The sequence below is a fragment of the Synchiropus splendidus genome, chromosome 8, assembly GCF_027744825.2.
Source record: "Synchiropus splendidus isolate RoL2022-P1 chromosome 8, RoL_Sspl_1.0, whole genome shotgun sequence".
Classification (NCBI taxonomy): Eukaryota; Metazoa; Chordata; class Actinopteri; order Syngnathiformes; family Callionymidae; genus Synchiropus; species Synchiropus splendidus.
The window spans coordinates 6,796,914-6,815,294 of NC_071341.1; the positions used below are offsets into that span (position 1 = coordinate 6,796,914).

At 41.5% G+C, this 18,381-nt stretch overlaps 1 protein-coding gene across 2 annotated transcripts in view; it reads left to right on the forward strand.

Moving 5' to 3' along the window:
* Positions 1-18,381, forward strand: part of lrrc75a (leucine rich repeat containing 75A) — a 60,845-nt gene that overhangs the window by 23,402 nt on the left and 19,062 nt on the right. For both annotated transcript variants that reach the window (XM_053872985.1, XM_053872986.1), the window contains one exon: positions 6,902-7,014. In XM_053872985.1, the coding sequence (XP_053728960.1) occupies positions 6,902-7,014 (113 nt within the window). The remainder of the gene's footprint in view (positions 1-6,901; positions 7,015-18,381) is intronic.

The window sequence follows — 18,381 nt, forward strand, 5'->3', positions numbered from 1 at the left end:
AAAGATAGCACAAACTCTCTTTTACAGATGTATCAAATGAAAATGTGGCAATGAGGCATTGCATTTGTACTGCCGAGCTGTGAAGAGTTTGTTCTGATGAATGGTGGAAGAATCATGCCACTACTACAGTAGCACTTGCTGCAGGGATCCTAGATATTCCAGGCTGCTGCTAGAATGTCAGCCCTCCATCGTGTCCTCTGAGTTTTACCTTTTTGTGTGTGCAGAGAAGATTTACATCTTCAAAGAAGATACATTTATTTTCACTTTACATTTCAGAAACATTTCCTCACACAAAAGTTTTGTCCAATACGCCTCTGTTAAGTGAAAAACACGAATTATCAGTGAGTTTAATTTGCCATTTTGTTCCCTCTGTTAAAAGCCACAGTCTATTTTTGCTCTCTTCTTTGAAACGTCTATTTCAGCACTACAATTTGCTGGAGAATATCCGCCGCCTTTGGATGAATAGATGACAAAAGTGCAATTCAAATGGAATTCACTTCTGTGCTGCTCACAGAGGCTCTCCTGGAGTGTGCGTGTGCAATCGGCTTTCTATTTATTGATTGGTAACAATAAATCCTCAATTGTGAGCGCCTTAGTGTCAAACATCCGAGGGCAGATTCATCACTCCAGAACCAGTTTATGGATTTGCACTCAGATACTGTGAGCTCTATGTAGTTAGCACAGGGACACTTGAGCCTTCTGAACTTGTGTGTTTTGTCGTTCAGTTTGGTTCATCGCTGTGTCATGCACAACACACTACAATGGGAACATCTGACATTTAGATTTGAAACTGACTTAAAGAGTGAAACCTGCTCCCAACCAAAGCCCTGCCCTTTAGCTGTGACATGGTCCATTGCTGCTGAGATCCAGAGGGCTAGTTGAGGCACGACCATGAATCAAATCAAATACCTCTTTTTTTCCGATCTAGTTCATCTGAATAACTTCTTTCTCACATCCTGTTGATCCCTGATTTGCTGGGTGACACGAAGGTACAGACATTTCTCATGCTGACAGCTTCATGAAACAGTGCCCTCATTCTCAGAGCTCAGTAGGTGGCACTCTTGGTTTTAAAATGATGTAAGGGTTCATTGAAAAGATTTGCTCAAATCCAAAATTTTAGGTTCAGACGGTGCCATCTAGTGGGCTCTGAAAATGAGGACAGTTTCATGAAGCCTCATCAGCCCATCATTACTGACAACAAAACTAAATATGCTTAAATGAAGCATTTATTTATTTATTTGTTCATTTATTTATTTACCATGAACCACACAGTGTTTTTTTTTCTCACTTATAACTTATTTCAGGACCAAAAGTGTTTTTTTAATTAAGAAAATGCAAATATATACGAACTAAACAGAAATAAACTCGACTTTTCGAAGGAATGTTGACATAATGAAACATTATGCCAAACATTTTAAACTACTTTATAAATAACTTAAACAAGTTATTCAAGCTGTTATTCACCTGACACATCACATGGTTCTGATGTAAAAAGCTGTGATTTCACGTGTCTAGCATTTTTATAATTTTTTCGTGAGATTTCTATTGATTGAGAGTCGAACTCACTCGATGATAGAAACGGAGCAGCACATTGCTATTTCACGACATTTTTTAGGAGGGAGTTCAGTCTGTGTCTTGTGGTTAGCACTGGCCATGTTGTCGCGGTCCCTCTATGAAGGCAAGGCAAAGGGGCAGCGGTGGGGATATGGCTCGATTACCACATAAACACAGAAGAACCAGATGGTGACACCGTGTGAATTGTGAAAGGTGCCCATCCCTACCTCATGGAATGTGAAAGACAGATGTCCATTCGTTTCTGAGTCAGTTGTTTTTCAGAATTCGCCTGCTCAATACATTTTCACTACATCATCTCATTACATTTTACCTAAGTGACTTGACTACTGTTCAGGTGTTCTGACTTTGATACTTGAAATGATACTTTTTTTCTGAAGCAGCCATTTTTTTAGGCGGCAGTCAGGTGTTATCTAACTGTACTTATGCAGCTGACTTTCCGCAGGGCGCAAATTCAGAGACCTAACCAAGACTGCTTTGCAGAAAACCAAGGAGCTTTTTTTCAAAGACCCGTCCTCGGTTTGAATCAGTGAATCCATCTTTCAACTCCTGCCACTAAAGTGGATGCATGATTTTACCGCACACTAAAACCAATAAACACCCTCTGGATGAACAACACTTTATGTTGTCTGCAGTAACTCATTACTGCTCCGTCCAGAATTCAGCCATCTGCAGGCTGACTCATTGTGCGATCATTTGAATCATGTTTCACCTTCCTGAGGCCGTAGGCACGTATAAAGTGAGACGGTGAGGAGGAAGCACTTGAGAAAACAGTGTTGGAGAGAGTGTGGCGAGACAAAAGCAACTGATATATTTTGTACCTGTATTAAAGTGCATACGTTCTGGGCCAAAGTTGTGACAACACATCCTCACTCGCATGGCGTCATATATTGATGTTGGGAAATTGTGCTGCTTTTTTCGCCTTCAGCGTCACATATTGACGCATTGGCTGCGCGACACATGAAAAAAAAGACGTATGTTAGGGTTACGATCATTTATGGGATGATGCTCCATTCAATCTATGTTTAGCGACAGAGGTTGGGTTTAGGGTAAGGTGCGAAGGTGGGAAGATGCTCTACATTTAATAGCGTGTCACTAACGTGCCATCACTACGGAGAGCCACCTAAGGGGTTAGAAGTAGCAACTGACATCCAGTGTGATTCAGTGAAGAGGGCTCCGCAACGTGCGCTCCACACCCGTGTCCAGAGCTATATAGAAGTGAACTCCATGTGTGCACCTATGCTCCACAGGGCCCTGCGCAACACATGATCCACCTCACCTGGACCACTATGGAAGGCTAGCATTCGTTCCGTCATTTGAAAGACCCATGCGAAACATTTAACGCTGCAGGCTGCCATTTTCCTCAGTATCGGACGCATATGTTCGATATGGCTGTTTTTGTAGTCCGTATTGCTTTACGTCTTTTATTAGGGGTGATGTAAACGTTTGCTAAATGTCACTTGATAAATACAAACATTTAAATGGTGTTTTGATGTAGCGCTATTCCAAAAGTATGTGAGACTATATTTCCTTTAGATTATTTTTACTACCAATTGCTGCCCTTATTGTTTTAATATCGGATGTGTTTATTTAGACTGTGTTTTTTCCGTAATTTATTTTGTAATGTAATGATGAAGAATAATGCTCATTCATGTAGCTGTAAATGTTTGTGTCGTGTCCTCTGGTGATGCTGAGGAGTCTTCCCTCAGCAGAGTGTCACCACCTGCTGTGTTTCCAGGCGGCTGAAGCGTTGCATGATCAAAACACTTCTATCTGTGCGACCACTTACCAGAAACATTTGTGGTTTTGTTTTGTAAAATGACTTCCTCATCCAGCTGGCCCGGGGGCTGGAGATAGATGGAGGATGAATAAAAGAGAGCGAGGGAAAAACGGAGAGAGGTCATCCGGCCTCCAGAGACTGGAACTGGACTCAGTGATGTTTTCGTCATCAATAATTCAAATAGAGACCGAGGATGGAACAGAAAAGTCAGAGGTAACAGTGATAGAGTTGAAGCTGAGGGAGCGGTGGAGGAATGATGGACATGAAAGTGTACTGAGATGATGAGTGAAGGCTGGAGCTGCGGCTTCCCATCGACCCGAGGTCTCTGATTCCTCTTTACTATTCCATTGCAGCGACTTTATTGGCATGATGAGACTCATGATGACCCAAGGCCTCTGTACAAACATCAATGAGTCAGCCAAGCCTGCCACGTCAGCTAACGTTAACTTCAAATATTAAAGGTAGATGACTCTCTGATGTATAGCTCAGTGGTTAGCGATGATGGCAAGACTACTGCAGGTTGGAATCCAACTTGCAACAAAAGTTTGAACATGCCCAGTTGGTTTGAATTGCCATTCAAACCGTTCTTGCCTGATGTCCAGAAAACTGATCTCTCTCACAAATGTTGTAAATTCAACTTGAAACAACAAACTTGAAGTTATTTACCGCCATCAAGGACTGGGAATTTTGGGTGTGATCCACACACAGTAAATCAGTACTAGTAAACCAGATCATGAGTAGGTCAGTACTAAATGCCATTTATTCTTCTTATTCTTTATTGCTGTTGTTACCATACTCCCTGGTGGTGTAGGGGTTAGGATTCAGCACTGTCAGCAGGTTCACTTCCTGCCCTGGGAGTTAATTTTTTCTTCTTTAAAGGATTTTTTACTAGTGGAGGTATGTAATCGATGAGTGCTTTTCTGGTTGGTGTCTGTTTTTAGGTGTGTGTGTGTGTTTCTAGTTGACTGTGGGGAGACGTTTCAGAGACGTTTTGGATTGGTGATGACAGATGTTGTATCTACTGGACCATTATTCTAAGTTTTGTGATTGATTGTTGTACTTATTATATCATTGTATTGGGGGAAATTGAGGGATGAATTTTGGACTGAATAATGTACATAGTATGGATATATTTTTGTTTCTTCTTCTTCTTTTATTTATTTATTTATTTTTTTAGTGAGGTTTAAATTCCAAAAAGAGAAAGAGAATATATGGATTAACAGATGTGACAAGGTTTTCATGAATTGATGAACAAAATGAAGGACTGCTATTGTGCATGATGAAGCACAATGGTAAGATGGAACAAGTGAAATGTATTAGAAATTTGTCAAACATTCCTTCCGGTAGAGGAGGAATCAGGTTAAGGATGATATATTGCTCGATTGCACTGAATTAAAACATAATCACAGAGTATTTCTAATACTTGGAGGAGTTTTAAACATCTTGACAGTAAGGTTTCTGTTCTGTTCTCGATGTGTCCTGTCAGCCCTTCCACACTACAGTCGCTTCCTTCCTGTCTCTGACCACAGTCGATATATGTTGTTCCATTACTATCAGACTATTGGGGGAAAACGACTCTATTTCAGCTGGATTCGTTGAGTGGGATAAAATGCATTAATATCGTGCTGCGGTTGATGTCTGTGATGGTTCAGGAAACTGGAACTGGACTACAGGTAGCTGGTGAGGGCTGGAGTGCAGGAGGATCAGACAGTCTGCAGACAGTCGACAGAGGAAGAGGAGACGTGAGGAGGTGGGATGAGAAAAGCCCAATGTTAAGAGAACACATTTTCAAATTCAAGTTTAAAGATTACAATGAAAATGAAATAAAATGGAAGTGAAAATATTTTCCTGGTTGCTAGTTCACCAAGCACTCACAAATCAGTGTGTAGGAAGATTTAAATCAGTAGGTTCAAGGAGCCTCGCCAATGACATGCAACACACTCTCACACAGTTGCAGACTGCTGAATATATTTATTTTGATTATTTCTCCCTGCTTCATCTGTTTTCTGCAGATAAAAGAGAGCTGCAAACCTGACTCACCAGCTGGATTCTTGTTTATTGTAATCATAACACACACACACACACACACACACACACACACACACAGAGAGAAAGAGAGCAGGGTTTTATGGACAGTGCTCGCCCGGTGACTCTGTCTGATTGCTCTTTTGAATGCCATGAAAACTCAGCAGGGTCCTCAAGTTGTACCCGAGAGATTTTGTTTTCTTTTGCCGCACTTCCAAAGTGTTAAATTATGTAACTGAAAAGTTTGTCAACCAAGTGGAATATTGTTAAGCGAGCACTCTTACATAACTGCTTTGACTAAATGCATATGATCCTTTAAAAAAAAATGCCCATTACAGAATAGTGTGTGTGTGTATCTGGGCATGTTTTGCCATACTTGTGAGTAACCAAATCTTGACAGGCCACCTTCTATTGAGGACATTTTGGCCTGTCCTCACTAGGTTTAGAGGGTTAAAACCTTACTAAAAGTAATTTATTATAAATGGGCTCTGGTTCAGAGTCCTGGTCAAGCTGAGCCATTTGTTTTGGACGGTTAATGGTGAGAGACAGGGACAGAAAACATTATTGCAATGAGCGGTCCTCACAAAAACTGGCAAAACAAACGTGTGTGTGTGTGTGTGTGTGTGTGTGTGTGTGTGTGTGTGTGTGTGTGTGTGTCTTGACTTCGTCTTGACATGACAGAATACACCTTTTCTAATTCTGCGCTCCAGCAGCCTTGAAGTCTTTAATTACTGCACCGTAACACTCACTTGTCTCTTCATCGCGTCTCAATTGACTGCACTGTCAAACTCTGTGTTTGTGTCATGTCTAACATCCTGTCAGCGTCTCTCCTCCCAGGGCATCGCTGATTCTTAGTAAACCTTCTCCGAACACCCACTACATGGTTCGGATACCCATCATCCAAAGTCACTGATGCATCAGCAACAGATCACTTTATCTGGGGAAAAAAGTGACACCTTAGTTAGAGGTTGTCACTTGTGAAGAGCAAATGATCACTATTCATCATTGAACCTGATGTGTTTAGCTCAGACCTCTGCAGCGCCATCTAGTGACACCAGCAACCATTTAAACCAGGGATGCCAAACTTCAAATTTCTAACTCTCAAACTGTCACAAGTTGTGTTGGATATTTTTTCCCAAAGAGGCCAAACATCCATCCACCTTAAAGAAATTCCCGCTATATTTCAATGTCCAGATTATTTGTGGACACCATCAACAGCATGAATAACAAGGATATCATTTGTCATGACATCAGCATGTATCGCCAAGGGGCAAAAGAAAAGAAACTGCTTCTTAGTTTTTATGTGTATGTATGTATGGATTAGCCTAAATAAAAGATGAGCTGTGAGCAAAACTGATGCTTTGCAAAATTATTTATTACGTGTGTTGCACTTTGTCATGACGCTATAAAGCTAGTATTAATAATCTCTTTGTCTGATTCGATTGCATGTCTGGCTTCTGCCAATGTGCGGGTGCTAGACGTAGTCTTGAGAAGCTCACCAGCACTTTGTTCCTGTGTTTCCAGGAGGGCGACTCCCTGGGAGCGATGGAGAAGGTTTGTCGTCAGCTGACCTACCACCTCAGCCCCCACTCTCAGTGGAGAAGACAGGGTCTACTGAAGAGGAAACCTCAGGCATGGTGAGTCACCGTGCTCCGGCATGTGCCTCTGTTGTCTCACTCCGCGTCGCCCCGCGTGTCAGCATCTGCTGCCTCTTTCCACACCAGTGATGACAAAGGCCTGTTGATCCTGTCAGAAACACACCAGAACAACGACGCCTCACTGCATCTTGTTGCAGTTTAGTGACCTCTACTTGTCCTGAAATAAAGGAGGCCCACATTAATGTAGCAACCACATGGAAAATAATTCAAAAATAACCGATGCCTCACTGTGTTTGCGCCAGTCTGTTAGTACACGATGAGACAAGTATGCCCTTGCATTTTTACCCTGTAGCAATAGCTGTTCCACTGCGTTGCTGATGCAACTGCACTTCCATTCATTCTGCTCATCGAACTGCCTCTTGCAGACCTCAGCATGTACACTCCTTAATGGTGTCCTGTCACCTTGAGTCTTCTTGTATTGCCGCTAAAAACAGCTCTGTAACTTGACCGTAACTTGAATTTGTCACATGGTTCATGCAGAAGATGCTGAAGACTCTGTGAAAGGGCTAAACTGATATGTTCCTCTCATTCCTCCAGACTTATATGGACCTAGAAAACAAGCACATCAATAACAATCTGTTTTTAATGTGGTCCGCTTGCGTATTATGCACATCAATAATGTAGCACTGCTTCCTTATTCGCCACCAGCATGCACTAATTAGAAGGTTTTCTGAGGCAAAGCCTTCAATCACATTGGTTTGTGGAGACCAAACTGATGAAAAGCTAATGCATGTTGGAAGCAGCCTTCCGGTAAACGTTCTACTCCTGTTTTTCAAGGGAAATTCTTACCATGTCATTTTCAGCTGTATCAGATGCCCTATCTTGACGCGCTGCCAAAACAGGAAGTGGTTGACTGTGAGCTACAATTCACATGATGATGTGTTCTATCGTGAGACTCTGCATCATGGTGGAAAGACGGGAATATGTGGATGCTGCTCATTTCTGTAGGTCGAGTACTGTTTCGTCCTACACTAAAGGGTAGCTCTTGCTCATGCAGCACTCAATGATGGGAGTCAATGGTAAAGATTTCTGCATCCTGAGGCAGAAATATGTCAATGAAATGACAACTTATTGACTACATAATATTTATCTTGCAACACTAAAAGTACCAACACATTGTTCTGAATATTATTTTGGGTTTTAAACACATTTAGTATTTATTCATTTATTAAGGGCTTCAACAAACTTTGGTAAGCGGTGGAGAGGCACTTGTAGGAGAGAGATTACAGTTGCAAATTTCTTACATATTTTGTGGCTCAGTGAGATAAACCCTTCATAAAGTGAGCCATTGTCTAAGGGTGACCATTTACACATTTGCTAATTCCCTCAGGTGTTAAAAACTGCACAATAAAAAATCTCATTAAAGGAAAGTAGAGCACACAGACCTCAGTTCTCTACATATTGTCATTTTATTGTTTATTATTTGAGCTAATGTTATTGCTGTATTTTTATGTGTATAATAAGGTGTTTTTTCAGTTGAAGTGTCAATGAAATCTATTGGACAGCAGGGGTCAGCCAGAACTTGCTCACACAACATACACGAGAGGAGAAAGTGCTGCAGCTCTCTCTCTCGACAGAGAGTGATGAGTTAGTTCATAGATAGTTGGCTTCAGATAGTCACTCGAAACACCTATATTTAATCATCCCTCCTCCCTTCCACCATTTCCTTAAAATCTCTCCTTGAGTCATTCTTATTGTAGAGTTGTTTGTGAACAGACAGATGAAGGCTAATGATGACAAAACCACTTTGGCGTGGGTGATGAATCTAAATACATTGCTGGAATACAAATGCATGGTAATGAAGTACTCAAATGAAAGACTGAAGATGTGCCAACTTTCAAAAAACCCTGAGGAATAAAGCATTTCAAACACGAGCAAACCAGTACAGCGTTCTGTACACTGGTGCTGAAAAGCTGTGGGTCTTTATGTGGAGAACTGAAATTAGACACACTGGAACATTCTCGCATGATGTCATCCATGTTATTCCTGTCCATTTGTTTGGCAAGTGTGATCATCAAGTCACACACTGAGTTTGAGGACGAAGTGTTATACATGCTTCACTCATACAGTGTGGGTTGGTGTGAAAATAGAAGTCTGATGAAGTGGCGCTGCATATGTTCATCTCAACACTGGTTGCTGGCGTTAATCCATCTGGGCTTTTTGCAGCATGCATATGTTTCAGCAGTTATTGTTTGAGCCTGGAAAAGAAAGAAGAAAGTCTGTTTTACCTCTGGGCTCAATAAATCCTCTTCTTTTGTTCTTTGTTAGATTTATGTGTGATCTCATCCTGTTTGCTTCATCTGTCTGTGACCTATAGCCCTTTTTTCATGAACACCATGAAGTCAGAGGGAAAAAATGTGGTCTCATTTTGGGAAGATCCTGTGTTCTGGCTTATCGATTGTGGCAAGGGACAGCAGAACTCAAGCGGAAAGCAATGGCAATGTGGTCAATGGGGTCACTGGGGCACATATCATAGTATATGGTAAAAACCAATTGATGCATTGACTTATTGTCTTAGTTAGTGTCCAGATAAATTTATAATATATAAAACACTGGAAACTGCTTCCATTTCATTACCTGCTTGTGGGGCACTGGAAAAAAAGCAGCTCTGTGACAGTCACATGACACCAGAAATTCATCCAATCTTTTCTACATCTTTTCTAGAACCTCCGTTTTAGTGATGGAAGCTCCACATTAATTCAGTAAGAGGTCTTCCTCTGCTTCAGAATCAGCTTTCATGGCATGGTCAGCGAGGATCCCACTAACTAGGAAAGTGTTGTGGAATAACGTGCAAACATGAACAAAAACATAATAAAACAATAATAAAATTAAGTAAAATAAACAGTAATAATATAAGTAACTACTAAATAAATAGATTAATTGGTGATGGTAGTGGTCAGGTTGTAAAGACCCCACCAACAAAGCAAGAACCAACTAGACGGACTTCATCTCCACTCTCATGTTGGGAAGTTGCTGATGGAGAAAGTTCCACTGACACCGGACTCATGTTATTGTAAAGTGTGTCCCAGTGGCAACAGATGGTGAATTAATGCTCCAGAAGCTGCAGAATCAGTGGACAGGTAAACTCAATTGTCCTGGGATGCTTCCGGATGCGAGTCTCCTCAAGTGTCACAGCAAGGGAGCAGCGATTGTTTGGAAAGAATGAGTCAAAATTGTTCCAAAAGTTCTCCCATTCAAGGGAAATATATATTTGTGAAATGCAAACACAATTTAGCTTTGTTATGAGGATGACCGTCTTCCTTCCTAATGTACTGGAAACAGTGTTCCTTGCCCCATCATTTCCAAACATAAGCTCTAAGCTGTGGTTTTCTATAGTATAGTATAGTATATAGTATAGTTTCTAACCATAATTAATCCTTTAAAAGAAGCTCTTCAACCAATTCTGCAGATGATTCATCTTGGTCAGATTTTTAATGAGGCCTGCAGATATGGTGACAAAGCTGCTGCCTGTATAATCCATCTATTTATTCAATATTTGTCGGCTTGGCTCATCAACAATGCAGTAGCCTCTTCATTAGAACTTTGGACTCGGGTGCTGAAAACCACCCTCCCTCAAGTGTGAGTGGATGTGTGGTCTCATCAGCCTCCGCTGCTCAGCCTCCACAGTGGCCAGTGTAGGACTACTTCAGAAACATCTCAGATATCCACAGGCTGAATAAACAAGCCGGCGTCTGTGTGGGAGTTCGCTCCAGGTCGACATGAGAGCATCAAACTGCCACTGCACATCACAGGAGTTAGATCTGCCTCATATGGAGATGGTTGAGTTGTGTGACCTCATTGTTCTGGAACCCTCTTCAGTATGATTCCTGCCTCAGAGCCATGAGTCAAACTGATCCTCAAAGGGCCACAGTGGGTGAGCGTTTTTATTCCAACCCCGTTAGAACCAGTCAGCTGAAACTAGCAGCGCCAGACTGACGGTCAACTGGTGACCGACTTTAGACACCTGAGATGCTGAGCGCATCTAGTCAGTGTGTCTTTCTCCATCTTGATATTCACTTGACCATATTTTCTTCTTACATCATTTTGAGAAAGATGCTGATGAGATGATCCAAACTACAGCAATAAAGAAAGACCATGGTAAACAGAGCGAAGGTTTAAGGTTATGTATTAAAACTCTGACAGTTTGCATCATCTTATCATTGACACCAATGTGCTGCATTAAATATATAATCTGCCTCCATGGAGGTCTGAGCAACAGATTATGATATTGTTTCTATTCAGGAGGAAGTGGGACTGAATTGTACTCCGCCCGCCTGACAGTCATTGATAGAGCAAGTGTGGATGTGAAAATGAACAATGCTCTCTGTTCATTCTCTGGCTGTTAGACAACAGGCTCTTTGAGTTTCTCCTCCGTAGCTTTAAATGAGGCTTCTGTTGCTGTGGCCACTGCAGGACCCCCGCAGACTGAGCAGCACACGATGCGACTTTTGTCTTTGGACACTCTAATTTTGCCATTCACAGATTTCAGATTCGATTGCTTGAATAACTCCTATTATTATTATTATCGATTATTATAACATGTCATCTATGATGTGTCGTGCTCATGGTACATGTAATGTATAATGTATGTCAATGCAAGGTAACGTCAACAGATACACATTTACTGGACTATAGATAATGGATTGCATTCATAAATCTATTGTATTATTAAAAACTGAAAACTCAAGGACATTTCACAGTGAACAAAACAGTGGATAAAAGCAGCATACAGACAGAGGTAGGTAGGGGTCATAAGGTGGAGTGATGCAGAGGTTCTGAGGAAACTAGCTGGAGTAGGTCTATGAACGCTGGCGGGGTGAGGCTGTGGATGGCTGTGAAGGTGTACAAGAGGAGGTTGTAATCGATTTATAGTTTAACTGGGAGCCAGTGGAGTTGAGGAAGGATGTGGTCTGCCGGAGATTCTGGTGCTGGAACCGGAAATTGCGCACATTTACTGGTAAGCGCATGCCTACACGGTTATATCGCGTTTTTTTATTTATGAAATTGTTTTTTTTTACTTAAAATTTTAAGTTTTTATCTAATATTTTATTTTAATCCAACAACATAAACAGACTCAGGCACAGCACCATGGTAGACATCAAATACGTTGATGGGCAGAAGTGGTCACTCATGCTCCTGTTGAATCTATGTGAAACAAATGTAAGAACAAATGTTTCCCATACAATAATGATAATGTATCGGAAGCAGGTCAAACGTATTGGTGGAGCTTGAAATGTTTATTTAGTCAATAATGCTGGATAGAAAAAAGAAAAAAACACATCAGGCAGGCGGACCAGATCAGTCAGTGACAGGTTGTTCTGGGTTGAGTTGGGAACATGGCAGAGTTTGAAGGGAAGGGAGACTGAGGTGTTCTGTTTATTTTTGTTGGTGGTTTTGGTGCCAAAAATGAGGAAATCAGTTTTATACCTCCTGAGCTTCAGGGGGTTTAACCTCAAATCAGCTTTGATTTCCAAAAGTCAGGAGGTGAGGAAGCAGGCCTCTGGTGTAGAATTAGATTTGTGTGAAAGTTAGAGTTCAGAGAACCAGAGGAAACTGAATTTACTGGAGGTGGAAGAGGAGGAGCTAGATGATGAAGAGGAGGTGCCTGCCTGGTCGGAGCCATGGGGCACACCATGGCAGTGCATTTCAAAGGTGGAATCATATTACCTTTCTGTCACTGATGCGAGAATGAACACAAATGTTTTGATTTATGTCTAACACAATAGAATGAAGAAATTGTCTCCTTTGCAACTGAAATGTGTCACCTCAGGGTCCTCCAGTTAGCCCAAGTTACGAAGTCCCAAACCACAGAAAATTGCTCCTTTCTAAAGTCAAACCTTTGAGGAGAAATGGAAAGCACAGTAGCTGTGACTTCAGCAGTGCCAAGGCTTAAGGACATGTTGTCACCGCACCATTCATGAGTGGCTTCATGTGCGGCACTGTGAAGTGGATAGCAGTTTGGTACTCATCTCAGTACTGGCCATGTACAAGGTTAAGTGTCGACTTAAACAGTTCTGACTGATCAAAAAGGTCTAAAAGAAAATGCATTACACAAAGCCATAAGTTTACACGGTACTTAAAACTGTAGTATGGCCCAATACCAGGAAACCAGTCTGAAGGAAGCATGTAGTTCAGGAGGGTCAAGGAGGTTCTGCTGAAAACATCAACTTATTCAGGTTAGAAAGAACGGTTCTCAGGCTGGTCCTAGGGTTACTGTTGACATTACTTATTGACCTTCCAACAGGGATGCGAATTGTGGCATGCAGTATGGAAGTTTGACAATAATTTATGGGTGTGTGAAGAGCTTCAGCAGGAAGGATAAGTGGTTAGTGTGAAGGCCACGAGCTACAATTGTTGTTAGCGATGATTATTAGAAGCGTTTGGATCACAGTTTGTGTCACATGAGGTGCTGCCGTTGGCAGTGAAGGAGAGCTTGACAAATCAGTGTGGAAAAGTGAGCAGAAAAAAATGCATCATTATATGTGGTCTCATACCTGAACACTACTATCTGTTAGCATATGAAGAGAAATGTAAATGCCGTAAAATTGTTCTTATAAATGGACAGTGCATCTACTGCATGCTCACACAGCTCTGCAAAAAAATCCATTAATATCCAAATAAAATTATTTTTTGCGATGCAAAAGCATTCAACCCACTGAAAAAGGCCCCTCACACCCACTTTCACTTTCTGAGAATCCCTTGGTTGGAGAGTAGTGTGTAAGAATGTTTGAAAACTGGAGCTTTTCTGTTTAAAACGTTACTGGATACTAGATACTGATCTTATCAGAATTGATCTGACATTGACAGCGTTGGAATTGTTCAGCATATGCACTCTAGATGCACGTGGTTTAAGATATTAGAAAGCAATGCATGAACATTACAGTTGCATCCTGAAAGTTGTGAATCATCTAAGTGCTTGTTTGTTGTTCTCATTAGGACATGGCACTCAAAGGTGAAGCCAAGTTCTGCTTCTCACCGAGGTTACCAGATGAAGCAGCTGTCATCTGTCGTGGCTCCAATGGTGCCAAGCATTTTTAAACCCTATCTGTGCTGATTATAAGGGACAGGATCTGGCATTCATGGCCAGACAGCAGCCGGACCCGGACCAATTCCAGCTACAAGTCATCACATCCACATCGGGATCAGACATGCAAATTGCTTCCACACCAGATCCGCCAGACGGATATCCAGTGTAGAGTGGGCCAGATGTGGCGTGGGATACGGGACGGATGTGGCCCAGATCTGTAATCTGTATCTGTATATTAACATGATTTTGCTACTCCCGGTCAGTCCTGTTTCAGATCCGGCAAAAAGATCCGTAGAAGGTTTTGCCCACTGTTCAAACCTGTGACGGAGCAGCTCCGACAGTCCGTCACCGAGAGCTCCTGCGCGCTCTCTATTTTCCCCACCTGCTCAGTGGCTGCAGGCAGACGCACGCATAAACGCACGCACGCACACACACACACACACACACACACACACACACACACACACGATTCCACAACTAGTCCGGTTAGCGATCACAAAAGGTCTTCAAACCTAATCCACACTGTTCTGCTAGCATAACCGAGGGTGCACACTCGGTTGTCTGACTTTTCCCCGCGCAGACATTTGAGAATCACACCCAAGCACACGAAACTCACCGCAGCCAGCGGGATGCATCTCGCAGTCCGCCAAGCAGAACGCGCATGTTCCAAACAGGAGCGGTTGTGCGGTTTGTGTCAGACATCTGGAAATTATATTTACTGTAATTTAGGCATTTTCTCGGAGAAATGGCCTCATAAAAATAAATATGTGGAAATAGTACACTTTCAAACCTTTTAATTTCAAAATGGAATGTGATGCCTTGTGATTCGTACAGGGGAGCGTAAAAGGGGTATTTACGGAATCCATTTTGTATTGTTGGAGGAGTGTGTGTGATGGTGGCAGACTACGGAAGACTATAATATACTACTATAATATACTATAATAAAGCTATCTGCTATCTGTTTTTCTGCTTTTTGGAAAGCTGACTCGGTTGTTTTTGTGGAACTCCGTCCAGTTTTCCCTATACATTTTGTAAATACCTTCTTTGCTACATTTTTCCACTTTTTGTAAAGAGCCACTGAGATCACTGCACTTTTTGGGAGAAGACCACAATAAATTGCACCTTTTGTCTTTGTTTTTTTTTTTACAACGCCATTTTTTGAGTGTGGACAAGAACCCCGCATGTGACCAGGACCCAGAACGGATCCCAGAATACATTCGTCCAATGTCTGGGATAGATACATTTTACTATCAGGGGGAGTTTTGCTTTCCGCTTTGAAGACAGTTGAAGACTATCCCAATAGCAAGGCTAACTGCTCAGTGGCTGAAGAGTTTGTTGATGTGTCAGACATATACACTCACCTTAATACAGCTATAGCTGAAAAACTGTTCTTTTGTTGGTCCATCTGTTGTTGTGTGTAGTGTGGTTGTGTATTGATTGTTGACCATTTCATCAACCATGCTCCCCAATGATGACAATGAGGAGAATCCTCAGACATCTTTGAAAACAGCGGTGTGGTTTAGCGTGCCAATTGATCCATTAGAATCATTAGAATTGCTTGTATTAATGATTCACGCATTGTAGCGAGTTTTGCTGTTAAAGAATGCAATGTAGTACATTAGGGAAACTCATAGGGAATTGTTTAAGGCTTGATGTTTTTGTTTACATTGGTAGCATAAGTGCTGAAGATGATTTGTTGTCTTCAATGTCTCAGTTGACTACACGACTAGTTTATACTGTGAAGTTTAATTTGTAGGTGTAATTTGCTGCTGTTTCCTGGTTCAGAAAATTGGAAATACGTTAAATTGGCAAGTGATTCGAAGGTTCACATAAACCGCAACCTTTTTTAACAGGTGCTTACAAACAGTGTGTATTGTGAACGTGATTGTAGTGAGACACGACATATTTATAAATATTTGCATGTTGTCGTATTTTTATTCTCACACAAAACTTTGGCAGACTCACAGAAAGACCACTGCAGACACAGTGCTGGACTCCTGCAAAACAAAGCACTTGAACTATCTCTGTGCCACTGTGTTATAATAAGGGGGGAAGATTTTATGCTTTTTTTATATCACGCAATTAAACTGTTCCAAAGCACAGTGCAGAATTTAACTGTGCTGTTGATTTATTTCTCACAAAGACACTGGTGAAGAACATTGAGATTTAACCTTCTTATTCAGGATTGTTTTTTGGGGGTGTTGTATTTTCTGCACTGTTAGATGAACTGGTTTTAGTGCTGTCCATGGTCCTGACGGTGCTGTGCTGGGTGAGACGTTTTATGAAGTTGGCTTCCTCCACCTTGTGCCTGCACCACTTTGCTGCATTAAATTGCATGTGTTAAGCTTCATAAGTCATCCACATTCCGTTGGTCTGCCTTTCATGGCAAAGTCCAGAATAGTGTGAGCTATTGTCGACACACTATCTGGGATCTTAATGAATAAACCACAGTGAGGGTTCACGTTTGTGTGCCTTGTATTTCTCATCACAAACCTGAAGCATAGACTGGAGGAAGGTCTGTGAAACAATGTTGTTTCAGGGTTGATAATGTCATCATGCCACTTAGATAATAGAGTAAACAAAAGCTTGACCACTATAAACAAACACCTTCTCTGTGCTGAGCTGGACACATTTTCATTACCGGCTGTGCTGTTTCTGCACAGCATTATGCAAAACCGAAAATGCGGCGATGCTGACTGACAAGTTCCCAGTAAACAAGTCTGCGGAGTCGCCTCCTGCAGCACTCTCAGCTGTGTATATTCCAAACGGCTCATTTCATTTCACTGATCAGTTAGATTTTCTGATGGCCATCGGACTTTTAACTCATCATCTCCTGCCGCTCCAATTGCTGTGTCCCTCCTGTCTGTGCGTCCAACTTATCGTCTGCCACCTGTGGACCGGCTGGCGGTCGCCGCTACATGGAAACGCTCGCTCAGTTCAGAGCTGACAGCCCACTCACAGAGAAGTTGAGAGCTGGCACACGTTGTTGGTTCTTCTCCTCCCACCCTCTGTCACTTCACCCACTTTCCAGCTCACTTATTAGTTTACAAAAATGTTTAGGTTGTGGAGGTTCAGTCAGTCATTCTAGCTGTGCATTATTTCTCAGTCATATTCTCATTGTGTGTGAGTTTATTATGCAGCGATATGTAACTACTGCTGGATTCAGAATAATATAAAACATATGTATGTATACTGTACACTGAATTTTTCTCTATTTTGTATGCGGACAGCACATCATGCTCTAGCATTATTAGCAGTATGGTACCTTTACAAACCTATCTATTGATTCCACTGCATGTTTCTGCGGCGCTATCATCACAATGTGCTTTTGTGTCGGGATGAAAACATTTTTTTGTATTTTAGATTTGAGCATAAGTGACCTACAACTCTAAAAAGCTAATGCAGGTATCAATATAAATATTACACATCCTGCTCAACTATAATGATTCAGCAAGCTGCACGTGATCTGAACCCCCAGCAAAATCAAGTGAATAAAGTGTATTGTACGATATTGTACGCAATAATGTTTTCATTCATGCCATGGCTCTGTACTTAGTAAATGTGACCCTTTACAATCATACAAAAGGTACATTCAAACCAAACATGAATTAAACAACAAAGGCAACTGATTTACATGTCAAGTCCATGTGCGACCAGATGCTACAAACACTTGTGCTACTGCGACACACTGGAGCGACGGGGTTCAACGTGTTTCAAGCGACTGTCACATCAACTCTGTGATCGATCAGAGCAGAGATTTGACCGTGACGTAAGCAGAGAGGGAAAATTCATCGACAAGAGGAAGGAGACCAGACAGCGGCGTCCAAATCTTTATTTTTGTCTTTACTTTTAATTATTGATGAGCTGATGATGCTTCATGAAACAGTGTCCTCATTTTCAAAGACCACACAATGGCACTCTTGCTTCTAAAGTCTTTGGATTTGAATAACCAATTCAATAAAAGCTATCATAGTTATTAAATCAAGAGCTCCACCTACTGAGCTCTGAAAATGAGGACGCTGATAACCCACTTTTAATGAACTAAAAAGAAAAAGGTCTAATATTTTGCTGACCAATGCTGACTTCCCACTTACTTTAGACCCACCTACTACAGCCAAATGATTTACTTTTGTACCACGACTTCATCATTAGATTTAATTTTAGTTGGTGGATGATTTTGTGTATCAATGAAAAAAGAAGAAGCATTTTTTATAAACATGCTCTAATGATGACGGTGTGGAAGGTTGATGATGTCATGTCCGTTTCTTTGGTCTTTTTTATTACCTGTCTGTTACAATGAAACTGTCAAGAATTTAGTT